The sequence below is a fragment of the Felis catus genome, chromosome A3, assembly GCF_018350175.1.
Source record: "Felis catus isolate Fca126 chromosome A3, F.catus_Fca126_mat1.0, whole genome shotgun sequence".
Lineage (NCBI taxonomy): Eukaryota > Metazoa > Chordata > Mammalia > Carnivora > Felidae > Felis > Felis catus.
In genome coordinates this window covers 79,813,068-79,839,810 of record NC_058370.1, presented here as the reverse complement: position 1 = coordinate 79,839,810, position 26,743 = coordinate 79,813,068, and the positions used below count along the sequence as shown (strand labels likewise).

Below are 26,743 nucleotides of genomic sequence, written 5' to 3'. Positions count from 1 at the left end.
TTACAGGTACTCCTTGGGCTTCGGTTCTTTGTTTTGGTTCCCTTATCTACTAAAAAAAAAAAAAAAAGATAATGGCCCTCACTTCATAGAATTATCGTATTGTGAAAGTTAATGAGATAAAACGTGTAAAGCGTTTAGCAATGCACCTAGCACATAACTGAACTAAATGATCGTAATTAAAATTCTTAGGCTCCCTGTGAGTGGCTCATGTTACGTGTAAGAAACTAGTACACAACGAGAAGGTTATACTAGACAAGGACTGCTGGTTTGGCAGGCAATCATAGCTTCAAAACGTGTAAGATTCCCTAGGATTTAATGACGGTACACTTACTTAATCTCTACCACTCAATATCAATCAATAGGAGACAACACTTCAAGCAAATGAAAACAGACACCCATTCTAAATCTCTCTCTTCCGACTCTATCTCAAAATGAACAAAACCGAATATTCATTTATTTCAAAATAAATAAAATACAAGACTAAGCGACCCAGCAAAAAAGGGCTCGGTCCCGCCCTTTCAGGAGTAACCAGGGAGACCACAACACCTCGCAGACGCCTCTAGTTTGAGTTAACGGAAGGGACCTTACAGGCGAGCACAGAGCCACCGGCGACGTGGGTGCCCAACACCTGCCTTTAAAATCACGGGATGATCGGTCGGCCTCGCAAGGGTCCTCCCCCACCATGCCTCCACCCCCAGGGCCCGGGGCCAACACTCCTTGTAAACCCCCAGCTCCCTGCCGCAGCTGCCTCAACAGGCGCGCGGCGGGCAGCCTGCTACGTCACGTCGGCGCCGCGCCACTTGGCAGGCCCCCTTCTCCACGTCCTCCCCCCCTCGCCGCTTTCTGGAAGGTTCGTGAAGGCGGTGGGCGCGTTCCGTTAGTCTGCGGCCGTCCGGAATCCGACTCCATCCGTCCTCCCCAAGCCCACGCAGACCCAGCCGACCTTGCCATGCCGGAGAACGTGGCTCCCCGGAGCGGGGCGCCCGCCGGGGCTGCGGGCGGCCGCAACAAAAGCGCCTATCAGGACCGTGACAAGCCGGCCCAGATCCGCTTCAGCAACATCTCCGCGGCCAAAGGTATCGCTCCCAGGGTCTGACCTGCGGCCGTGCGGGGTCGAGTTCTGTCTGCACTGTCATTCTGATCTTGGGTTGCCAAGGCACATTTTCTGTTCCTTGAGATGATCTCGTCTTTCCAGTGATAGATGGAAAGATCCCTCTTTGGAGGGATCTGTGCTGTTTTTTGCCGGTAATTCCCAGTGCCTAGTATGGAGACCTTTGGACTGGCCCCATTCTCGGTCTCAGACGCCCATAAGTTTTCATCCTCGGTCGCTCATCACACTCCAGTAGAAAGCAGCCGAGGCCCGCACGTGCGGCTGCAGTCCTTTGGGACCTGACACAAGCGCCCTGTCGCTTATCTGCTTATTGGTTCCATTGGTAGAATGTTGTTTGCATAATCCATTTTAGTTTTCTTGCCCTTGTAAAAGTACCATTTAAGTAAGCTCTTGGCGCAACTAATGAAACGAATTGAGAACTTAGTGCTTATATTGGGGCGGGGACCTTTGTATTGCTCTGTGGGAAAGACTTATCCGTCCTGTTTGGGAATATGGAAAGATCTAGGCTGTGCTTTTATGTTCTCCCTGTATGTGCAACGAAACACAAAGAAGTCTAGAAATATGGACAGTTTGTTGGTGTTTCGTTTTATAGAATATTTTGGTGTATGGTAGAAATGAAGACCTGAGTTACAATTCTCTCGGTGGCTTTGTGACCTTCGACCTCTAGCCAGGGTTTTCTCTCCCGTAAAATTGAGGCTTTTTTTTTTAGAGTTGTGAGAATTAAGAATAGTCGAGTTGAGATAGAAGAATCTGGAAGGAAAAATGAGAACAAAGGCTTAGAGATGTTACCTAATGTGTATTGAATATTGAAACAGTGAGCATTCCATCACGGCATAAAGTGCATGAAGAAGCGAGAGGTGAGATTGGAAGGGTAAAATGGGAACAATCTCGAAGGGTCGGTGAGGAGAGGCCACATGAATTATCTGTGAACCTGACCATGAAGAGAACTCAGAACAGAGACTACTAATCTTTCCAAGTCAGACAAAACTCAACAAATTTGATCGAGGAAAGTTGTTTTAGTTAGGTGCATTTTCGGTTTAATTCAGGGAGCCAGTTTTTTATTTAGATGTTATCCAAAAAATGCCCCCCCACCCACCCAGATTGGTTGATAGTGTGAAAAAAAAGTCTAGTATTATTCAGCATGAGTCATGACTGTACTGTGTGCCACACAGTATGTTAAACATCTGACAGTTTTGGAAATGTAAGCAGTCTAAAAAATCTTTTATTTTTTTGGATAATGTGTGTGTTATCTGACTTTTCGCAGGTGAATGTCAGAGCCTTTTTTTTTTTTTTTTTTTTTTTTTTTGCCTTTTTTAAACACCCCCAGCGTGGGGCTTGAACCCACTACTCTGAGATGAAAGTCACATAGTCTCCATACGGAGCCAGCCAGGTGTCCTGAATGTGAGGGCATTCTTAAAGTGAATTGGTCTGCTTCTAGAATCATGGCCATGTGGGTACACTACAGTAGCCTGAAAGCATAATATTGACTGGATAATTAGGAATAGCAGCCTAAAATTACAAAATAAAATTTTAAATTATAGCAAATATTTTCTCTAAAGATCTTTATCATTCACACAATAAAGGAGGAAGTATTATGCTGGTTGTGGCGTATACAATGATTAGGTCACAATCTCAGCCTTGTGTATGTGGGGTGAGGTGGTATGTGAGGAAGGGGAAGGCCTAATTATTTGTCTTAGGCTTGTCAAAGAAAAGGGGATTTGACTTGACTGTTCATCACATCTAGTTTTTCTTAGAAAATAGTAAATGGACTATTAAAACAAACATTCTTAGGGACAAATAATAAGTAACTTTGGAACGGTAGACTGTATATCCAGATATATTTCAAGTATCCACTTTTTTTTTTAAACGTTCATTTATTTTTGAGACAGAGACAGAGCATGAATGGGGGAGGGTCAGAGAGAGGGAGACACAGAATCCGAAACAGGCTCCAGGCTCTGAGCTGTCAGCACAGAGCCTGATGCGGGGCTCGAACTCACGGACCGTGAGATCATGACCTGAGCCGAAGTCGGCCGCTTAACCGACTGAGCCACCCAGGCGCCCCAGATATATTTCATAATGTATTGATGATGACTGAAAGCTGGGGTTTTAGTTTGGGTTTTTGTTTGGGTTAAGATTTGGGCTCTTTGTTTGTTTTGGTTTATTTGGTGGCAGGGTTGGAAGGTGTCCAAAGGGTATTTTACTGTAGGCCATATATATATACTGGCGTCACGTTAGCGGACAGAACTCTTTGCCCTCAGAAATTACTGTCTATAGGTAGGAGAGACAGAGTAGACAAATAAATGGAATTATATAGCATATTAGGAAGTCTTAAGGAATGGAGAAAATACAGTCTTCATTCAGACTACATTGTACTTAATTTGATATTTAGAGAAAGATTAGGTAAATCCTTAAAATGTGTTCTGCCATAGGTAGGGCACAAAGTTATTTATGGGGACTTGTACCAACAAAAGGTGAAATGTCATACAATTAAAGGAATTACTGTTTCCAGTAGATTATTATTAGACAATGAATTTTCTTTAGTGGACACAGTATAAACAGCTGTATACCATATCCTAATAAGGACAGAATGATCATTTGAAAGGAGAAATACTTCGTGGGTTTTTTTGTTTCATTTTGTTTTAAGAGCCTTGATTTCTTCCTTCTGTTTACAGCTGTTGCTGATGCTATTAGAACAAGCCTTGGACCTAAAGGAATGGATAAAATGGTAAAAACTTGAACTGTTTGTTACATATTGAGTGCTATTGTCCACACTGCAAAATCTCAATAGAGGGTTAGGATGTGCTGCTTAAAAAATAAAAAGTATTAGAAAGGTACTTTGAAAGTTTAGAAGAATAAAAGATTGCTTTGGAATGAGTAGGACTTAACTATAATTCATATTTTATTTGACGCTTTTAACATTGAAAGTGTGTCCGCCAGAGTAGTTCTCTGTTGTTTTGTTACATGGAAAGTACAGTAAGGCAATAGCTATGAGCGCCTGAGTTCAGTGTTTTCTTATTGGTAAATAACTGTGACCCTCTATGGGTCTGTAGAATTTCACTTGTTCTTCCAGCAAGAGAATACAGCTAAGTTGAGAATACCAAGAAATAAGTTACTATTTCAACTGTGAGAAGTGTGTACATTATGTTCTTGATGCTATCTTTTTTGGAGGTCCATGGTGTCATTTGTTACTATGGATATGAACCCAGGAATAATAGTAATTATATCCAGTGTCTAGATTCCTTCACTTCGAACAAACAAAAATAGCTAGAGTAAAGCCAAGTATTGCACTTGTAAAGTTAAGCTGTTGCTGTATATTCTTAAATCAGTATACTAACATAAGGGAAGAGAATTTAAAATTAAGCACAGTTGTAAGCTCTGCAAACATAAATTAACTTCTCTACTAAGAAGTTTTAAAGTTAGAGCTTTAGGGTGTCATAGTGCTGGGTAAAGAAAACAAAATTTTTGAAGTACAGTGTTTTCAAAAAACAAAACTTTCCAGATTCAAGATGGAAAAGGCGATGTGACCATTACAAATGATGGTGCCACCATTCTGAAACAAATGCAGGTGTTACATCCAGCAGCCAGAATGGTAAGTATAATTTTAGATGAGTGGGTTTTTTAAGTGTATTGCTTGATATTTATAAAGAGTTAAATTTGTTTCTTTGATCACATTGTATTTAAGCATTGTGAATTTACTTTGTTTAGGTTAAGCAGGCATGTTTTTAGGATGCATTGTGTGCCTAGCATTGTGCTCTTCAGTGCAAGGTTGTAATAAAACATGAATCTCCTTGTCCACAGGAGTGTGCCAGGTAGTTGAGGAAAAAGATAAAAACATGAAATGCCGTGAATTATTAGCTCAGTGGGTGTTAGTTGGAAGGGAGCAATGTAATCTTAATTGTGTGCAAAATAAATCACATGTCTAAACTTTACACTGGTGTTTATTAGAAATAATTACCAATTCAGCTAAGTGTGATGATGATTCCAGTGTCAAGTGAGAAGTCACCATATCTTTGAAAAGAAATTTCATCAAAAAGTTACGTTTAATTATGTAAAGTTGACTTTTGAAGTGAATCAGATTCTACTTACACAGAGTCATTTCAGATGAGCTTCCAGAGGACTCCAAACTGACACTTGTGCCATCTAGAATGCTGCATTTTTTTTAGCTTCCAACTCTACAACATTATTTATGCTTTCTGACAGGAACTTTTTTAATAGCTGGGGAAAAAAAATTTACAACCCGTAGTCTGAACCAGAAATCATAATACAGCTTCTTATAGAGAGTATACCTAAGCAGAATTTTTTGTGTCACAAATATATCAATCATTTTAAAATGAAACCCAAGAAGTCAAAAATTTTGTTGAATCTTAGAGTGTTGATAACAGTAGTCAAGTTGTTTGTGACACTGATCAGAAGGCCATTTGTTTTATATTTCAGTTAGATGTTATTGGGTCCTCACATTTCTCATTGAGCAACTTAGCATGTTCTGTTTCCTTAGCTGGTGGAGCTATCTAAGGCGCAAGATATAGAAGCAGGAGATGGCACCACATCGGTGGTCATCATTGCTGGCTCTCTCTTAGATTCCTGTACCAAGCTTCTTCAGAAAGGTAGGTAGGACTTGGGACATGTTTTATTCCTAAATAAAGGCCAAAAAATACTAAGTAATAGGAGATATGATAGTTGATTTGGAATAACGAATCTTATTATTAGGAATTTTTAGGTTAAATTTTGCTTGGTTTATCATATGAATAAGAATTTTTTTTCTTTTTTCTTTCTTCTTTTTTTTTTTTTTAAACCAAGCTTTATTTTGAATGAAACTTGATAGAATTTTGCTTTTCTAAAATAAGCTGTGGTGGTGTTATTAATCTTAGGCTCTAAATGAGAATGGTGATTTGGGAGAGATTGTATAGGTTCTTCTACTGATAAATAGTGCTTAATCATAGTAGTGACTCTCCAGTCACTTATTCTACTTAGAATTGTGATGTTTTGAAAAGTATATAATTTGGCTTCAGTCTTAAAGTATCATGAGTGCAGCATTGATCTGTTCCAAATTAAATGGAAATAAATTATTAGCTATAATAGCAGCTAAAGTTGTTCAGACTATTTTGTTTATAACTGAAGCCTCAGTTTTTTGTTTTTTTTTTAATTTTTTTTTTTGTTTATTTTTGAGAGACAGAGCACAAGCAGGGGAGGAGCAGAGAGAGAGGGAGACAGAATCTGAAACAGGCTCCAGGCTCTGAGCTGTCAGCACAGAGCCCGATGTGAGGCTCGAACTCCTAAGCCATGAGGCCATGACCTGAGCCGAAGTCAGATGCTTAACTGACTGAGCCACTCAGGCGCCCCATGAAGCCTCAGTTTCGATAATTTAAAAAATATGTCTGCTTTGGGGCGCCTCAGTGGCTCTGTCAGTTAAGCATCCAACTCTTGATTTCAACTCATGTCATGATCTCATGGTTTGTGAGATCAAGCCCCACATCAGGCTCTGCTGATAGCATGGAGCCTGCTTGGGATTCTCTCTTGCTCTCTCTGCCCCTCCCCTGCTTACACATGCTCTTGTGCTCTCTTTATCTCTCTTTACTCTCTCTCAAAATAAACTTTCAAAAATTTTTTTAAATTATGACTGCTTTGAAATTATGAGTGGAAAGTTTCTGTTTTTAACATGTGCCATATATGTAGTTCATGTGTTATAATAACGAAATTTTAACAAACAGGGATTCATCCGACCATCATTTCTGAGTCATTCCAGAAGGCTTTGGAAAAGGGTATTGAAATCTTGACTGACATGTCTAGACCTGTGGAACTGAGTGACAGAGAAACTTTATTAAATAGTGCTACCACTTCATTGAACTCAAAGGTGAGTCCAGAACTAAGGGATCATTGCAAAATCACATTTTAAAGTTTAAGAATTGCAACTCTTACATTGTGATTTTTGATGTTAAACAGTTCATAAATGTTAGGTCTGGAGTGTCTAGATAACTGAAGCAATTTGTACAACTAAATTAGTTAAAGTCAAATTTCCTCCTTCAAAGCTTTCAAATAAATTGTATCCCCATTTTACATATGGGGAGATAGATGTAGTGAAGTTAAGTAACTAACCCAAGACCTATCAGTAAGAGGTAGGTTGAGGGGCACCTGAATGGCTCAGTCAGGTAAGTGTCCGAGTTCAGCTTTGGTCGTGATTGTTGAGTTTGAGCCCCCAAATCTGTGCTGACAGCACAGAGCCTGTTTTGGATCCTCTGTCCTCCTCTGTTTCTGCACCTCCCCCACTCATGCTCTCTCTCCTAAATAAGTAAAAAATAAGGGGTGAGTTGAGATTGGAACCCAGGAAAGGTTTGCCCATCCATAGTCCCTCTTAACTAATAATCAATGCTGCTTTTTTTAGTTTTCAAATTTAAAGCATTGATTTTTTTTTTTTAATTTTTTTAATGTTTGTTTATTTTTGACAGAGAGACAGAGCATGAGTGGGGGAGGGGCAGAGAGAGGGAGACACAGAATCCAAAGTAGGCTTCAGGCTCTGAGCTGTCAGCACAGAGCCCTATGCGGGGCTCGAACTTACAGACCATGAGATCATGATCTGAGCTGAAGTCAGACGCTCAACCAACTGAGCCACCCAGGCGCCCCAAGCATTGATTTTTTTTCTAAGAATTTCTTGTGCATTTAATGTTAATTGTTTTCTGTCACATTCTCTTCATCCCTCCTGTATTTTCCCCTTTTTTTCATCAGCTTTATATCAATACACTCATTTTATTTCAATGTTATATGGGGAGCTAGTGTTAGTCACATACATGATACTGTTAAATGTCTACAGTTGTAACAGAATAGTGTGGTTACAGGCATTGGTCATAGAGTCTAGAATACTTGGGTTTAGTGCTGGGTTCATCACTAAACTAAGCTGTGTGACTCTTCAAATTTCCTCATCTGAAGATTGAATGAGTATATAAATGATAAGGGCTAAGATCATTTTAGATAAGAATTGTCTGCATAAAGTTAACTTGGTTTTTGGATTTCCTATAGAATTATTAGTAATTCAGACAGTCTGTTTACTAAATTAATAAAACAGGAAAGCAAGCAGACATTTTGTGCCCTTGGTGACTGACAACATGAGTGGACAAGACAGTTTGTATGGAATGTTGTCTTCATGTTCCCACTCTTCCTTTGCAACCCAAGAAAAGTGGTTAAGATTACTTCTTGAATATCTTTGTCATTAAAGAACTAGGATTTTTTTCTGTTGTGAAGTTGATTTTATTATTATTTTTTAATTCTAGGTTGTCTCTCAGTATTCAAGTCTGCTTTCTCCAATGAGTGTAAATGCAGTGATGAAAGTGATTGACCCAGCCACCGCTACTAGTGTGGATCTGAGAGACATTAAAATAGTTAAGAAACTTGGGTAAGCATGTCTAATTTTAACTTTAGTAAAAATAAGGGGTACCTCAGTGGCTCACTCGGTTAAGCATCTGTCTCTTGATTTCGGCTCAGATCATGATCTCATGGTTCATGAGTTCAAGCCTATGTTGAGGACGTCAGCACAGAGCCTGGTTGGGATTCTCCTGTCTCCCTCTCTCTCTGCTCCTCCCTCAGTTGCTTTCAAAAATAAATAAGCTTTTTAAAGAAAAATTAATTTTAAGAACTTGTATTAATATGGGAATCTCAAGAGTTTGTTTATATCCTTTTACGATGGCAAGGCAGTAGTGTGATCAGAGTTCAGGAATAGGGCACTAATAAATGATTCCTGTTTTATTTGACTGATGATTTTTAATCTATTAGTGATCTATTTTTTTTAATAGTTATTTCTCCCAGATTTTATTTGGCTCACTGCATTTTTTTTAATGTTTGTTTATTTTGAGAGAGGGAGTGGGGGAGAGGCAGAGAGAAAATCCCAGGCAAGCTCCATGTTCAGCATGGAGCCTGACATGGGTCCTCGATCTCATGACTGTGAAATCATGACCTGATACCACATCAAGAGTCCGTCGCTCAACCAACTGAGCCACCCAGGCGTGCCCTGATTGGCAATCTGTTAAACTTAACAGATTTCCACCTGTTAACTGTCCTCTTCTTTTTCTTTTCTCTTAGTGGGACAATTGATGACTGTGAGCTGGTAGAAGGGCTGGTACTTACTCAAAAGGTGGCAAATTCTGGCATAACCAGAGTTGAAAAGGCTAAGATTGGGCTTATTCAGTTTTGCTTATCTGCTCCCAAAACTGATGTAAGTAAGAGCCAAATGCAATTGGTTCCTTGTTCACGTGTTTTGACTTTTTAATAGCTCAGATTTTTGTTTGTTAATACAAAAACAGAAAATACACTAGTAATAAAAACCATAGGTTTCAAAAGAATTTGTGAGATTGAGGGTGCCTGGGCGGCTCAATCGATTAAGCATCCAACTTCAGCTCAGGTCAAGATCTTGCGGTTCTTGAGTTTGAGCCCTGAATCAGGCTTTGCTATCAGCGCAAAGCCCATTTTGGATCCTCTTTTTCTCCCCCACTCTCCTTCTCTCACAAAAATAAAATACTAAAAAAAAAAAAAAAAGAATTAGTGAAATTGAGACAAAAGTAGAAATTGTTGATGACAGACATGACAAATCTGTAGCTTCAATTGACTGTCATTGAACTAAGTGTTGACTTCATAGATAAGGCAAATAGCAATAGAGGCTATGTATGAAATAGGTTATGGAAAAGTTACAGTGTAAGTAGAATTTCTAAATTCTTTCTAAGTTTCTGAGAAACCTCCACCCACCCTATAGCAACAGACAGATCTTTTGTCCTACATTAGCACAAATGAAACTAAACCAGGTTACTGTTTATACTCTAAAGAAATGTTTTGAAAGGTGTTTTCATATCTTTTAGTCATAAGTGCTATTTCCAAAAGTGGGTGGTTGAGCTTGTCACTTTGCTCAGGTTTGTTTTCTTTACAGTGTATTGCATTACACATTTTTAGTCCTGTGTTTCCCAAAAGTTTAATCCATAGAAAAATTAATTTTGTTTTATACACCACTGATTAACAAGATTTGTCCCTGGTACCTCCTTTCAGCATGCCAGTTTTGTTTGTGTTTGTTTGTTTTAACAAGCCATAGAGTTAAAAGGACGCAACTGAAATTATTTCAGGAATGCATATATCTGTATGAAGAAAATTGACATATTCAGGAAATAGGATAATCATTTCACAGTTACCAAAAATGTACTTGCAAAAAATTTAAGACAGCAAGGTGTATAGATAAAAGTTAAAGACCTGAGTTAATGTTGGTTTTCATCTTCCTAGGTCTTTTCTGGGGTGACAGTATGATATCTTACTTGGTATGATTTTGGTTGAACATACATGATACATGATATTTGCATTAAAAGTTTGTCTTTCTCACTAAAAAAAATTAAAGGCAAAAAAAAAAACCTCTTATAAGGCAATTTATTAATATGTTATTCTTTTTCTCAACAGATGGATAATCAAATAGTAGTTTCTGACTATGTCCAGATGGACCGAGTGCTGCGGGAGGAGAGAGCCTATATTCTAAATTTAGTGAAGCAAATTAAAAAAACAGGATGTAATGTCCTTCTCATACAGAAGTCTATTCTGAGGTGTGGGGCTATTTCTTTTGTTCACTTTTTTATTTTTTTAATGTTTATTTTTGAGAGAAAGTGTGTGAGAAGGAGAGGTGCAGAGAGAGACAGAGGATCCAAAGCAGGCTCCATGCTGATGGCAGCACAAGGTGGGGGCTCAGACTCACAAACCATGAGATCATGACCTGAGCTGAAGTCCAGGACTCAAAATGACTGAGCAACCCAGGCGACCCTCTTTTGTTCACTTTTTAATGACATTTATTTTTGATCCCTTATAGCAGTTGTTTAAGAAACATTTCAAAGTGAGTAAACCACTGGAAATCTAGGATGAAACTGCATTGGTGGACAGCACTGTATTCTGATCATTCTCTAAAGTAGGTTCTCTTCCCATTGTGATGATTTAAATATGTGGGATATACAGTTGACCCTTGAACAACTTAGGTTTGAATTGTGTGGGTCCACTTATATATGGATTTTTTTTTATTATTATAGTGCTGTCAGGTGTATTTTCCTCATGGCTTTTTTTTTTTTTTTTTTTAATTTTTTTTTTTTTTCAATGTTTGTTTATTTTGGGACAGAGAGAGACAGAGCATGAACGGGGGAGGGGCAGAGAGAGAGGGAGACACAGAATCGGAAACAGGCTCCAGGCTCTGAGCCATCAGCCCAGAGCCCGACGCGGGGCTCGAACTCCCGGACCGCGAGATTGTGACCTGGCTGAAGTCGGACGCTTAACCGACTGCGCCACCCAGGCGCCCCTCCTCATGGCTTTTTAAAGTTTAAGTAATCTCGGGCGCCTGGGTGGCGCAGTCGGTTAGGCATCCAACTTCAGCTCAGGTCATGATCTCACAGTTCGTGGGTTTGAGCCCCGTGTCTGGCTCTGACAGCTCAGAGCCTGGAGCCAGCTTTGGATTCTGTGTCTCATTCTCTGCCCCTTCCTCGCTTGTGCTCTTTCTCTCTCAAAAATAAACAAACATTTAAAAAAAATTTTGTTTTTAATTAAAGTTTCATTTAAGTAATCTCTACACCCGATGTGGGGCTCAAACTCATGACCCTGAGATCAAGAGTTGCATGTTCTTCTGACTGAGCCAGGCAGGCACCTCTCCTCATTGTTTTCTTAACATTTTCTTTCCTCTATTTTTATCATAAGAATACAGCATAGGGGTGCCTGGATGGCTTAGTCAATTTGGCATCGGACTCTTGATTTCAGCCTGGGTTGTGAGCTTACAGTTCGTGGGTTTGAGCTCCACATCGGGCTCTGTGCTAACAGGGCAGAGCCTGCTTAGGATTCTCTCTCTTCTCTTTATCCGTCTCCTGCTTGCACGCCCTCTCTCTCTCTCTCTCTCAGATATTTGAAAAGAATACAACATATGCTACGTGTAACATGCAAAATATCGATTAAGTGTTTATGTTATCCATAAGGCTCTAATCTTTGGGTTATTAGTAGTTAAGTTTTGGGGAAGTCAGGGCATCTGGGTGGCTCATTCAGTTGAGTGTCCGACTCTTGATTTTGGCTCAGGTCATGATTCCAGGGTTGTGAGATCAAGCCCTGCATCAGGCTCCACGCTGAGTGTGGAGCCTGCTTGAGATTGTCCCTCCCTCCCTCTACCTGCCCCCCCTCCCCTTCTCCTGTGTGCTCTCTCTAAAAAAGGGCAGGAGGAGTCAAAAGTTGTATGCAAATTTCGGGGGGTGTCTGGGCAGCTTAGTCGATTAAGTGTCCAGCTCTTGCTATCAACTCAGGTCATGATCTCATAGTTCATTAGTTTGAGCCCTGCATCATGCTCTGTGCTGACAGTGCAGAGTCTGCTTGGTATTCTCCCTGCCCCTACACAGTCCCCCCCCCCACCCCAATAAATAAATAAGCTTTAAAAAATCTTTTAAAAAAATGACAAAAAGCAGTTGAATGGCAAAGTGGTTTTTATTTTAATGTAGCATTGATATAATCCCTGATTTGTATTTCAGAGATGCTCTTAGTGATCTTGCATTACATTTCCTGAACAAAATGAAGATTATGGTGGTTAAGGATATTGAAAGAGAAGACATTGAATTCATTTGTAAGGTAAAATATTCCTAGCATCTGTGTGAAAATACTGTCTTAATCAAATGTTGTCTTAATTTGTGGATTTTTTTTTCCCAGACAATTGGAACCAAGCCAGTTGCTCATATTGACCAGTTCACTGCTGACATGCTGGGATCAGCTGAGTTAGCTGAGGAGGTCAATTTAAATGGTTCTGGCAAACTGCTCAAGGTAACAGTATTATAATAAAGCTTTTTATCTATCTGGATTTTTTGTTTTCACCCTTATTTCAAATACCTAATTTGGAGTTTGTTTACTAAAGATTACAGGCTGTGCAAGCCCTGGAAAAACAGTTACAATTGTTGTTCGTGGCTCTAACAAATTGGTGATTGAAGAAGCTGAGCGTTCCATTCATGATGCTCTATGTGTTATTCGCTGTTTAGTGAAGAAGAGGTAATAGAAGTTACTGAGTAATATTTTGAGCATTAAATTTCTTTACTTTGACTTTTTGAGGTATAAATAGTAAGTTATTAAGAATAGCTTTCTGTTGGATAAAATAAGCTAAAAATGTATTTGTGAATTTCAGAGCTCTTATTGCAGGAGGTGGTGCTCCAGAGATAGAATTGGCCCTACGGTTAACTGAATATTCACGAACATTGAGTGGCATGGAATCCTACTGCGTTCGTGCTTTTGCAGATGCTATGGAAGTCATTCCATCTACACTAGCTGAAAATGCTGGCTTGAATCCCATTTCTACAGTAACAGAACTAAGAAACCGCCATGCCCAAGGAGAAAAAACTACTGGCATTAATGTCCGAAAGGTAATAATTTAGTCTCTTAATTATTGCAGAAAATGTTGATTAAAATGTTAAAAGCTTCATAATCATCTATTGAATGAAAAGCATTCTAATGAAAAGTAATCTTGGATTTTGGGGCACCTGGCTGGCTTAGAAGAGAACGTGACTCTTGATCTCTGAATCGTAAGTTTGAGCCCCACATTGGGTGTAGAGATTACTTTTTAAAAAAATAATCTTGAATTTAAGTATGAGATCTGCATGTTAATTAATTTAGGCCATTGAGTAAGAATGAAGATGACGCCTTAACTGAAAAGTATCAATTATTTGGTACTTATGGATTGTGTGACTGTTAGTGAATTAATTGGCCTGTGTTTCACTTTCCTCAGTTGTAAAAACAAAGACAGTTAATAGTTTCTTCAAAAGCCTGTTGTGAAGATTGAACCTATTACCAACTAGAAAGCTTTTACTAAGTTGCCTAGCATAAACACTATGTAAATGTTAACCATTGCTGCTGTTGTGGCCAGCAGCCAACTATGGTTGTATAGGGTAAATACAACAGTAATAATTTCCCTTTTTATATTAATGTCTCCTTTTATTGAAGAGACAAATTAATATATAATGGAAAAACAACTGTGAAGATCCAAGGTAGTATTTTCGGAATGATACAAAACTCCAAAGGAAGGGCACTACCTGGTTAGGGGAAACTTCATGAAGACACAACTTTGATTGGTAGGGAATGAGATTTTAGGTGGAAAAGCAAATGGTTTACAGGTGAAAGGGACCAGGAAGTGACTCATTTTGTCTTGTGGGTTATATGTTGGTGATACACTGGAATTTAACTTTGGGAAGCTTCAATAAGAGCTAGAATATGCCTTTGAGTATTGGGGCAGGTATGTGGGAGGGGGGTTGTTTTCCAATAGTTGGGAGCTACTAATTTTTTTTTTTTTTTTTTTTTTAATCAAGAAGCTAAGATGATGTAAAAGTATTTTAAGGGGGAAAGACTGGAGGCACGGTGGCCTGCTATGGCCATTGTAAATTAATGCAGTAATCCTGAGAGAAAGGGGACCGAGATAGTGGCAATAACAATTTAAAAGTAGGGTTTAAGAGAGATGTAAAGGAAGAGCAGACCAGATTTGGCCAGATTAGGATTAGGATTCAGGGATGGTTTAAGCATTAAAGATCTTACAGTTTTTAATTAGTATGATTAATTTTTGCCCAGATAATAGGAGTTATTTTGGGATTAGGATTGGGGGGATCTAGCATTAATTTAGTTTTTCCAAGTTTTAGTTAAATACAACCTACAATAGAAGAGCTTAGTAGGGAATATTTTACTTTTGACTAGGGCAAGGGAAAATGAGGTTTAAAAGGCCTTATTAAGTCAAACTTGTAACAGTGTAGTTGGTGATGTAAGTAATAAGTACACTAAAAGCAATCTGTGCTATTTGGCAGGGTGGTATTTCCAACATTTTGGAGGAATTGGTTGTCCAGCCTCTGTTGGTTTCAGTCAGTGCACTGACTCTAGCAACTGAAACTGTCCGGAGCATTCTGAAAATTGATGATGTGGTAAGTATAAATAGATTGTGGATTTCCCTATAAGGTCAAAAAGGCATATTTTTAAAAGAGTTTTGGGAGGGGAGCAGGGTGGTAAATGATACTTTGTTGGTCCTCAGGTGGTAACAGTTCATACTTTTACAGTCTTTTCTCACTTGTAAAAATAGGAGTGATTTGGTAATTGCCCTAAACCAGTGTTAAAATTTTATCATGACAAGTTGTGGAACTCAGGTTTTTTTCTTGTCAGGTAAACACTCGGTAATCAAGTAACACTGGCCAACTGGCACCATCACAGCCACTAACAGTGTGTCTGGAGTGGAAGATCTCCTTGCTGTTTGGAAGATTGTTTTCCTCTACAAATTCCCAGGCCTGGTCTTCCAGTTGGCACTTGCTTGAAATTGTATTGACATAATTGAATTAAAGTATTAAATGTTTGGTTTCAAAGGGCAGATTAATTTATCGTCCCTTCTACCCCCAACAGTCTGTTACTTCTGATATTCTTGACCTGTATAAGAAGAGAAAATGAATTCACATTCACTTATGGATTCGTTTAGGTCTCAATCCTGGGTACTTTAAGTTTGTTTGTTTTAAAAAAGTATTGAGAATTTTAAATGGCCCAGTATGCTCATCACCCTGATAAATCCCCATTTACACAAAAATATCAAAGCCCTGTATATGCTGTTTTAAAAGATAACAGTGTAAGAAGATACAAAGTGAAAAATGAAAAGTCCCTTTAGCCTATCCTAATCCCTTCCTCCAAGAATATAACCATTATTGTGAAAATTGGGATTCCTTTTACAAATAAAACTATACGCATATATGTATCAAATCTTATTTATACATAGGGGTTCATAATGTCATTTCTTCAGTGGTTTACAATATCTTTATTGCCTCTGTCCTGATCCAAGCATCATCTCTTGCCATGAGCCATGTAAAATCTCCGAATTAAATTAGTTTCTGTCCTTGCTTTGGCTTTCTTCCAGTTAGTGTGTTCACTCTAGTGATTTTCTAAAAATTGTCAGACGCTCCCATTCATAAGTTTTCGTCACTTCGTGTACCTTTGGATAAAGGCCAGACCTTTGATGTGGACCATAAATTGCGCCTACACAATCTGGTACCATTTGGCCCACCATCTCCTGTGTTGTATTTCATAAGGATTATTATGAAAACAGCTGGGGCCCTCCATATTTGTGGAGAAGTAATTGCAGCCAACCAGTCTGAAGTGTGTTTTACATCTGGTAACTCATTTAGTAACTAATTTGATAAATGGTAAGTCTTAGTTAAGTCAAAAAATTTCTCTAATCCAGGGTTGCCTGAGTGGCTCAGTCAGTTAAGTGTTCCACTTCAGCTCAGGTCATGATCTCGCAGTTCGTGGGTTTGAGCCCTGCATCGGGCTCTGTGCTGACAGTTCCAAACCTGGAGCCCACCTCGGATTCTGTCTCCCCTTTCTTTCTGCCCCTTACCCCCTCACTCTGTCTTCTGTCCCTCTCTCAAAAATAAACATTTAAAAAATTTTAAAAACACTTTTTCTTTAATCCAAATGACTTATATTTGAACTTGTTTTTTTTTTTTTTTTCAATTTTTTAAACATTTATTTATTTTTGAGAGACAGAGCATGAGCAGGGGAGGGGCAGAGAGAGGGAGACACAGAATCCAAAGCAGGCTCCAGGCTCTGAGCCATCAGCAGAGTCCAACGCAGGGCTCACACTCACAAATCAGGAGATCATGACCTAGGCCAAAGTCAGACACTTAACCGACTGAACCATCCAGGCACCCCAACTTTTATTTATTTATTTATTTATTTATTTATTTATTTATTTATTTAATACACACCATTATGTATTGATATATAAATAAATTTGTAAGTATTGAGAGTCCCCCCTACCCTTTCTAGTCCTTCCTTTCGTTTCTTTTTTTCTTTCCTTTCTTGCTGGCTAGGACCTAGAGTACAAATGCAGAAAGGAAATGATCACAGTGGGTGTGAGAGCCAGCCTCTGAGGTAGCACCCAATAATTCCTGCCTTCTAGTATTCACAATCTTGTGTAACCCCCACCATCTCCCACATTGTACCAGGGTTTAATGATAGCATATGATCAATAAGCATGGAACAGAAGTGACAAATCACTTCCAGGATTAGATTATAAAATACCGTGGCTTCTGCCTTGGACACTCTGGTTTTTGCTCTCCTAAATTACTTGATCTGAGAGGAACAGGTTGCTATGTTATGGAGAAGCTTTATGGACACAGGCTTTCAGCCAATAGCTAGCAAGGAACTAGGGCCTGTCAACCATTACATGAGTGAGCTTGGAAGCAGATTCTCCAGTCTCAGTAGAGCCTTGAGATAATTGTATCCCTGATCAACAACTTGACACCCTTGCAAGAAACCCTGAGCGCGAACCATTCAGCCAAATTTCTCAAATTTCTGACTCTTAGAAACTAGGTGATGTAAAAATGTTTATTGTTTTAGGGTAGTACATTACACAGCATGACATAAATAACTAATACAGTGGGCATCTTTGTTTTATCCATCTTTTCACCATCAAATATAATTGCTATTTTATTTTTGTTTTATTTTTTGTTTGTTAGATTCCTTTAGTTAAGGAAATTTCCTTTTATTCCTAATTTCTTTAGAGTTTTATTTTAAACATATATAGATGTTGGGGCACCTGGGTGGCTCAGCTGGTTAAGCATCTAACTCTTGGTTTCAGCTCAGGTCATGATCAGTGGTGGCTTAATGGACTGAGCCACCCAGGAGCCCTCTCCCCCCCTGTATTAACATCGCAGACTTCAACTTAGCATTTATTACAACAAATGTTATAAAGTTCAAACACATTTTTGCTATTTCAGTATTGAGTTGCATACAGACCAAATAAACTTTACATAATGACAGACATTTCCATCTATGACTGAAGACACTTGAGCCTTCCACATTGATCTCAGGGCCTACACAGGTGATTTTAAAGTTATCAAGGTTATCCCCAGCTTTACTTTAAGTCTCCTTAGTCTCTGGCTCTGCTCCTCATTCTTCCTGTGCTGATGTGGCTGTGGGAACAGCAATGGCTGCAGGAATTAAAATAGCTGTAGCAGCTGCAGCCATAGCCTCTTCCTTCTGTTTTTTTCCTACTTGTTTTGCTCCTTTTATCCTTTTGTGGTTCTTGTCCTTTTTTTCTTTCTCTTTTTTTTCTTTCTATACCCTTCTTTGGAATTCCTTGCTAGTGATGGGTCTGATGGTAGGCTTTTAGTCTTTTTGATCCGTAACAAAAGTGACGTGCTTAGACAGGGTGACTAAGACTGGACGGGGTTTTTAGCTACTGGCTCAGGAGACTGAGCCAAATGGGGTAAGGACTTGAGGTCTGCAGAGCTGGAGACCACCAGGAGATGGAATGCTGTTCCCAGGTAGATTGGCTCAGGGAAGACCTTTTCCTATGCTTTGATACCAATGCAAAGTCTCGTGGTGACTTCTTTGAGAGGTGAAGGATGGGAGCCCCTGTGCTTTGGGCGGACATAGTGATGCCCTTTTTTAAGATGTGGGGAAGAAGCGTATCTCCTGTGCTTTAGAGGAGACCATTCTTGGGAATGTTGAATACTGATGTGGGGTAGGAGAAGGGGGTGCTTCCCTTTGTAGTGTTATGAAGACCAGCACCTCTGAGGAGGAGGAGAGAGAGAAGGAAAATGGATTCCTTTACTGGGTGATGAGGAGGGACTTCCTCTACTTCAAGGAAACCCTCTTCCTTCCCCTTTTGCTTTCGTGGTGAGAAAGGCCTTCCTCGAAGTCACCTACCTCACCATTTCTCAAATGGGACCTCTTCAGTAAGTAACTCATCATTATTTTCTGAAGAGGAGGAACAGAGTCAGATGAAGACTGCTGGTTTTGTCATCTGGTTTGTTGTCTCTACTGCACAGAATCTGCAGCAGCCGTTTCGCCACCGTTACGGTGTTTAGATTCAGAAAATTCTACTTTTCCCCACTTCGGGGCTGGCGAGAGGGCCTCTTTGCTTATTACCTTTATATTTTGTCACTTTACCTAAAAGTTCTCCTTGGAGATACAGAAACACGAGTTTTTCTGATACAGCCTGGCTGCTGGGGTGTTGGAGAATGATGAATTTTTGGCGGTGGAGTTGCTGGAGGTGTTGGCCGGTGTCTTCACGTTGGAGGGCTTGCTGAAGGATATAACCTACAAGTTTTTGAGGGACCTGGATGCTCTCTTGGGAGGCTTCTTTCTGATTGGACAAGACAAAGTGGACAATGAGCTACTCCTAGACAAGGATGCTGATGAATCCTTTTTTGTGTCTCACTGGAGAGCTTTCCCTTCTAAGCCTTGGTGGAGTTCTTCAAGGAAATAGATTGCCACCTCCTCAGGCATGGCGGTCTTCTAGATGAATATAATCGTGATGGGATCTGTGCACCCTCTAGGTGGAGTATGAGGAGAGTGAGATCTTGGTCAAGTCGTCTTTTTTTCCTTTTCCTTTCCTCCTCCACCCCTCTGAAAAGTTTCATAGGCTCTGGTACAGTTTTCGGCAGGGGAACTTTAGGATGTCACCAGAAGAAGTGGTGACTTGTACTGAAGGTTCTTTTTATTGTTCCTAAAGGTTCTGAGAGTGCTGGAGTTTTCTATTTTCCTGGAGCAAGGAAGGGACTCTTGGTCCTTGGCTTTTGGTTCTGATGGGGAGATTGAACATGACTACACGTTATCTCATGACTGGGCAGGATTGTCTTCTAGGGAAAGGAGACATGGATTAGAGTCTTTCTGGGTTTCAAGAAGCATTCTCTCCCTTTTCTCTCTGCTGCTTTTTCTTTTTTTTTAATTTTTTATGTTTATTTTTGAGAGAGAGAGTGAGTGTGTGTGTGTTTGCGCGCGCGCACGCGCATGAGTTAGGGAAGGGCAGAGAAAGAGGGAGACACAGAATCCAAAGCAGGCTCCAGGCTCTGAGCTGTCAGCACAGAGCCCAATGTGGGGCTGGAACTTGTGAACTGTGAGATCGTGACCTGAGCTGAAGTAGAGTGCCTAACCCGACTGAGCCACCCAGGCGTCCCTCAGCTGCTTTGTCTTCCTTATCTCTCTTATCTTTGTTTTCATCTTGCTCTCTTATCTTTGTTTTCATCTTGCTTTTTCATAGATGCCTGTTTTTCATTCTGTCTCTGTTTTATTTCTTCTTTAGGTCTGGGAAAGCAGATGGTCTTGTAGGATGATGGGCCACAGTTCTCCCATAAACTTAACTCTCTAGCACTTTATTTTCCATTCAAAAGCTCCATCAGGTTGATTTTCATAATTCTGGGTTCTGGATTCTCCAAATATACCCAAGGGAGTTGGGCCAGAGCCACAATGGGATGCTCACTCTGCTATAACCTAATAAAGTGACGGTACTATGTACTTCAGGTGCAAGGAATATCTTCCATTTTGGTTCAGTCCTTCACTTCCAATCGATTGGCTCAACTCAATTACAACATTCTCATCAAACCCAAGGATTTCTTTTACTCATTTTGTTCTCCAAGCCTTTGTAACTTCCAAATTTATTTTGCTCATATCTGCCAATTTTTCTAGGAATATTGCACATTTCAGCTACTTTAGTAGCTTCTGTTTGTTGCTGAAGCAAAGATCTTACTTTGCACTTGTTCTGCAGAATTGCAGGGTCATGTTGTTCTGACACCACTCCCCTATTCCAAAGTGCACCAGGCTAGATCTTTTTGAAGTTATTTTATATACTTAATATATAATTTATATTCATTTAGTGTATATTTTAATTGGTTTAAAGCCACTTAATATATTAATATAATTATATATTAACTTACAGTAACATTTTTATGGTAATAATTTTAATTTTTTTTTAAAAAAACAATTTGTTTAAAGTTTATTTATTTTGAGAAACAGCATCAGCAGGGGTGGGGCAGAGAGAGAGATTGAGAATTTCAAGCAGGCTGCATACTGTCAGTGCAGAGCCCAATGTTGGGACTCAAACCCAAAAACCATGAGATCATGATCTGAGCCAAAATCAAGATTTGGATGTTTAACCGACTGAGGCACCCAGGTGCCCCTAATTTTTTTAAGATTGTATTTTTAAGTAATCTACACCCATCTATCTCTATACCCAATGTGGAGTTCAAACTTACAACCCAGAGATCAAGAGTTGCATGCTCTACTGACTAAGCCAGCCAGGTGCCCCTATGAATTGGTCTTTTAAACTTAAAGTGATGGAGAAAATGCTAATAATGCAGAAAAACTTAAAAGTCTGTGGTGACTGCAGCTATTACATTGTGATTAGCACAAACAAAATTAAGGAAAATTCTTCCAATATTAGAAAAGTATTTAATCTACTTCAGCAAAGAAGTTCTCACAACTTTGACAAACAAGTGAAATTGTGACATACATCTTGAATGGTTCACTTTCATCTCATTAAACGTAAGGATCAACCAACATTCATTTTGGAAATACACTGTTGGTCAATTGCAACTGTAGGTAGGCTACAGATAGAAGAGTTAAATATATGGCACAAAAACAGACACTCAGATCAATGGAACAGAATAAAGAACCCAGGAATGGACACACAATGTATGGCCAACTAATCTTTGACAAAGCAGGAAAGAATATCCAATGCAATAAAGACAGTCTCTTCAGCAGGTGGTGCTGGGAAAACTGGACAGCGACATGCAGAAAAATGAACCTGGACCACTTTCTTACACTATACACAAAAATAAACTCAAAACGGATGAAAGACCTGAACGTAAGACAGGAAGCCATCAAAATCCTTGACGAGAAAGCACGTGAAACCTCTTTGACCTTTGCCTCAGCAACTTCTTACTCAACACGTCTCCAGAGGCAAGGGAAACAAAAGCAAAAATGATCTATTGGGACCTCGTTAAATAAAAAATCTTCTGCACAGCTAAGGAAACAATCAGCAAAACTAAAAGGCAACCGACGGAATGGGAGCAGATATTTGCAAATGACCTATCAGATAAAGGGTTAGTATCCAAAATCTGTTAAGAACTTATCAAACACCCAAAAACCAAATAATCCAGGGAAGAAATGGGCAAAAGACATGAATAGACACATCTCCAAAGAAGACATCCAGATGGCCAACAGACACATGAAAAAATGCTCAACATCACTCATCAGGGAAATACAAATCAAGACCGCAATGAGATACCACCGCACACCTGTCAGAATCGCTAACATTAACAACTTAGGCAAGAACAGATGTTGACAAGGATGCGGGGAGACAGGGGATACCTTTTGCACTGCTGGTGGGAATGCAAACTGGTGCAGCCACTCTGGAAAACAGTACAGAGGTTCCTCAATTAAAAATAGAACTACCCTATAACCCAGCAATTGCACTACTAGGTATTTATCCAAGGGATACAGGTGTGCTGTTTCGAAGGGGTACATGCACCCCAATGTTTATAGCAGCACTGTAGACAATAGCCAAAGTATGGAAAGAGCCCAAATGTCCATCAGTGGATGAATGGATAAAGAAGATGTGGTGTATACACACACACACACACACACACACACACACACAATGGAGTATTACACAACAATCAAAAAGAATGAAATCTTGCCATTTGCAACTACATGGATGGAACTAGAGGGTATTATGCTAAGTGAAATTAGAAAGATAGATAAATATCACATGAATTCACTCATATGAGGACTTTAGGATACAAAACAGATGAACACAAGGGAAGGGAAGCAAAAAGAATATAAAAACAGGGAGGGGAACAAAACATAAGAGACTCTTGAATATGGAGAACAAACAGAGGGTTACTGGAGGGGTTGTGGGAGGGGGCATGGGCTAAATGGGTAAGGGGCACTAAGGAATCTACTCCTGAAATCATTGTTGCACTATATGATAACTAACTTGAATGTAAATTTAAAAATACTAATAATAATAAATAAAAAGAATTCAATATGAAAAAAATGAAAGTAATATTAAAGAGTATAGTGTATTTTATTTAGAAGTTATGGGCTACAACCCTTTATACAGGCATACCTTGGAGATATTGGGGGTTTGGTTCCAGACCACTGCAAAAAGCAAATATTAAAATAAAATAAAGCGGGCGCCTGGGTGGCTCAGTCGGTTGAGCGTCCGACTTCAACTCAGGTCAGGATCTCACGGTCCGTGAGCTCGAGCCCCGCGTCAGGCTCTGGGCTGATGGCTCAGAGCCTGGAGCCTGCTTCTGATTCTGTGTCTCCCTCTCTCTCTGTCCCTCCCCCGTTCATGCTCTGTCTCTCTCTGTCTCAAAAATAAATAAAAACGTTAAATAAAATAAAATAAAGCAAATCATATGAATTTTTTGGTTTCCTACCTAGTACATATAAAAGTTTTATTTAAATAAATAAATAAAAGTTATATTTACACCATACTGTAGTCTATTAAGTATGCAATAGCATTATGTCTTTTAAAAAGTATATACCTGGGGCGCCTGGGTGGCGCAGTCGGTTAAGCGTCCAACTTCAGCCAGGTCACGATCTCGCGCTCCGTGAGTTTGAGCCCTGCGTCGGGCTCTGGGCTGACGGCTCAGAGCCTGGAGCCTGCTTCCGATTCTGTGTCTCCCTCTCTCTCTGCCCCTCGCCCGTTCATGCTCTGTCTCTCTCTGTCCCAAAAATAAATAAACGTTGAAAAAAAAATTAAAAATAAAATAAAAAGTATATACCTTAATTAAAAAATACTTTATTGCTAAAAAATGCTAACCGTCATCTGAGGTTTCATGGAGTTATAATCACTGATCACAGATCACCATAACAAATACAATAGTTTTAAAAGTTTGACATATTGTGAGAACTACCAAAATGTGACACATAGAGATAGGAAGTGAGCAAATGCTGTTGGAAGATGGCTGACAGACTTGCTCAATGCAGGACTGTAATTTATAAAAGTTGTAAAACACACACACACACACACACACTCAATCACTTACTCACCTTCCCCCAGACAGGTAGTCATTAACCATTTATCAGCATTCCACTCCTGACAGCTTGCAGCCAGCCATGGCACTTAACGATTCTCCAAAGTGTTCGATCCCAAAACGTGCACTTTCCAGGGAGCTCCAGCCAATGATTGAGATGGCAGGACTAGTGGGGTCTGGTCATTTCTGACCATTGTAGAACTCTTCCATGAACAATCTTTATGCTGGAGCTCTCTTTTTAGCTGGCTAAGACTTTCTCAGCATTACACTGCAGTTTTAAACTCCTCCTACATAATCATTCTCCTTTCCTGCTCTTTCCTAAAGTATCAGATTGTATCTTGGCCTGAAGACTTTTCCTACTCCTTTTATCTTTCATAGGAATTTCCCCAGTAAATCTCTTGCATTTCTAACTCCTTTTTGGTGTCTGCTTCTTGTAAGAACCAAACTAGGAGAGAAAAAAAAGAAACAACCCAAGTAACCATCAACAGGTAAATGGATAAACTTTAAAAAGTGAAAAAGAGGGGTTCCTGGATGATTAAGATGGTTGGGTGTCTGACTGTTGAATGATTTCAGCTCAGGTCATGATCTCATGGTTTGGGGGATCAAGCCCCAAGTCAGGCTCTGCGCTGACAGCGAGGAGCCTGCTTGGGATTCTCTCTCTCCCTCTCTCCCTCTCCTGCTCATGCTCTCTCTCTCAAAATAAACATTTAGGAAAAAAAGAAAAGCATACAAATTATTTTAAAAAAACAAAAAACAACCCCTAAAAAGTGAAAAAAGACAATGCTAATAGTGCAGATTAAATTTAAGAATATTCCTTATCTGTAACTATTACATTATGGACAGCACAAAAAAATTTAAAAATGAAAATACTTCCAGTATTGGAAAACTATTGTCTCTTTCAGTAAAAAATACTATTCAGCACTTTAAAAGGAACAGACTGCTCATATACACAACATGAATGAATTTAAAAAGAAATTGGTATGCTGAGCAAAAACTCTGAAAGCCCAAAAGAGTACATACTTTATGATTCCATTTATATGAAGTTCTAGAACAGTCAAGGGGATGGAATGGACAATAGGCTGGGAAGGGGCACAAGAGAGCTTTCTGGGATGATGGAAATGTTCTATATCTTAATAGGGGTATGATTTCATGAGTGCATGCATTTGTCAAAATTCATCCAACTATGCATTAAGATCTATTCTCTTCACTAGGTATGTTACCTCTCAATACAAAAGTATGAAAGTTCTTCCTGTGATGATGTAAGATTTGTTATTCTTGTAGATCTGTCTGTCCATTTCTGCTCTATATACTTTGCAGCTATATCAAATATCTTCAAATTTAGAATATTGTTGATGAGTGGAAACTTTTCCGCTCTTCTACTTAGATACATGACAGTGTCCTCCACACTCATTCCTTCTATTATATTCTAATCTTCCACTTGCCGTGCTTCGGTATGGAGTCTTGTCTTGCTGTTTGGGATCAGGCTTACACCAAATCCCGAAAGGGGCACCTGTGGCCATAGAACCATCTGCATGCAAATGACTAGAAGTCCCTATTCTGGTCACTTGGGGCGTCCATACCTTATGAGCTTCTAGCTCTGGCTTCCGCTCAGAATCCAGCCAGCATCTGTTCCAGTGTGCAAAGCAAGTCTTAGCCAAAACAAAGAACAGCCTGAAGGAGGTGGGAAAGTGGGGGATTTTGCAGGTGCTCACACTCCAGCCCCATCAACAAGAAAGGCTTGGTAAAAAAGGGTTCAGGGGCACCGGCTCAGTAAGGAGAGCCTGCCACTCTTGATCTTGGGGTCATGAGTTCAAGCCCCATGATGGGTGTAAAGCTTGGTAGAAAGAAAGAAAGAAAAAAGAAAGAAAGAAAGGAAGGAAGGAGGAAAGAAAGAAAAAGAAAAAGGAAGGAATGAAGGAAAGAAAGATTAAAAAACAGGGCTCAGACCTTAGAGATACGTAGGTTCTAGATATCACTATACCTTAACTTCATGGTGGCTATAGCTGGTTGTAGGGCTGGGGCTGAGGGAGGCTGAAGGATAGGAGGTGAGGGTAGGAGCAGCCTCAGACTGAGGTAGTAGGGACTTAGACTTCAACACACCTATTTTAAGGCTAGGCCTCTCTTACAGCCACCTGACGTAGAGGGAAGTCACCATTCGAAATGCCCAAATACCAAGTGGGAGCTGTTGATGGGGTGTGTTTGTGGTTAGTGTTCGGCGTTTGCACCCTTCAACCCCACCACGATGAAGGGGATGGAACCAACCAGCGAACACCTGGTTCCTACACCTACACTCTCACTCACTGTTGGGTGGGCCAGGCCCCACCCAACTCTGGACTTTTATTGGTCAAACCAAGAAAAAAACCCATGTGATAACTAGAAGCCTCCTTCGGATTGGTTGATTGCTGCTAGCGCTCAAGTCAATCAAAGTAGAATATACCTCAGTCCTGCCCAGTCTCTGGCTCCCAGGGGAGCCATGTTAGATTAACAGATGCAAACCTTGCCTCTGTTCTGAGATTGCCACACAATAACATCTTCTGCTTTCCTCTTCAGACGCCGTCTCCTCCTAAAGTGTTATTTCAATGAATGAAAATGCGCTTTTTTTTTTTCCCTACAAAACGAGCTGGTTCATTGGTGTAATGTGAGAAGTGTGCATTTAGGCGGTGAAGCGCGAAGCTGGCGAAGAGGTGCCCTGTTCTGCCCGCCAACCCTCTAAACCTTCAAAGATTTAGTACTCACTCCCACTATCCAGAGACGCTCGTCTCGGGTTTCCCGCAGCCAGAGGGGAGTTTGAAGGACTTTTGGCCCCCGGCGGTCCCTGTAGCGTCCC

At 39.9% G+C, this 26,743-nt stretch overlaps 1 protein-coding gene, 1 long non-coding RNA gene and 1 pseudogene across 2 annotated transcripts; 1 reads left to right on the top strand and 2 right to left on the bottom strand.

The window, feature by feature from the left end:
- Positions 1-809: 809 nt before the first annotated feature.
- On the top strand, positions 810-15,835 carry CCT4 (chaperonin containing TCP1 subunit 4). The gene is made up of 14 exons (XM_003984034.6): positions 810-1,076; positions 3,784-3,836; positions 4,611-4,700; positions 5,607-5,715; positions 6,820-6,962; positions 8,374-8,495; positions 9,179-9,311; positions 10,532-10,671; positions 12,613-12,709; positions 12,788-12,898; positions 12,990-13,120; positions 13,254-13,488; positions 14,914-15,027; positions 15,263-15,835. Exons 1-14 carry the CDS (start codon positions 950-952, stop codon positions 15,275-15,277), a joined length of 1,620 nt encoding a protein of 539 aa, XP_003984083.1. The 5' UTR covers positions 810-949; the 3' UTR covers positions 15,278-15,835.
- Positions 15,836-17,456: 1,621 nt separating this feature from the next.
- Positions 17,457-20,650, bottom strand: LOC101085034 (annotated as a pseudogene).
- Positions 20,651-23,544: 2,894 nt separating this feature from the next.
- LOC109498187 lies at positions 23,545-26,620 on the bottom strand. The gene is made up of 3 exons (XR_002154855.3): positions 25,497-26,620; positions 23,933-24,361; positions 23,545-23,604 (listed from the first exon to the last, which is right to left on the bottom strand). It is a non-coding gene; the product is annotated as an uncharacterized LOC109498187 (long non-coding RNA).
- Positions 26,621-26,743: the final 123 nt, after the last annotated feature.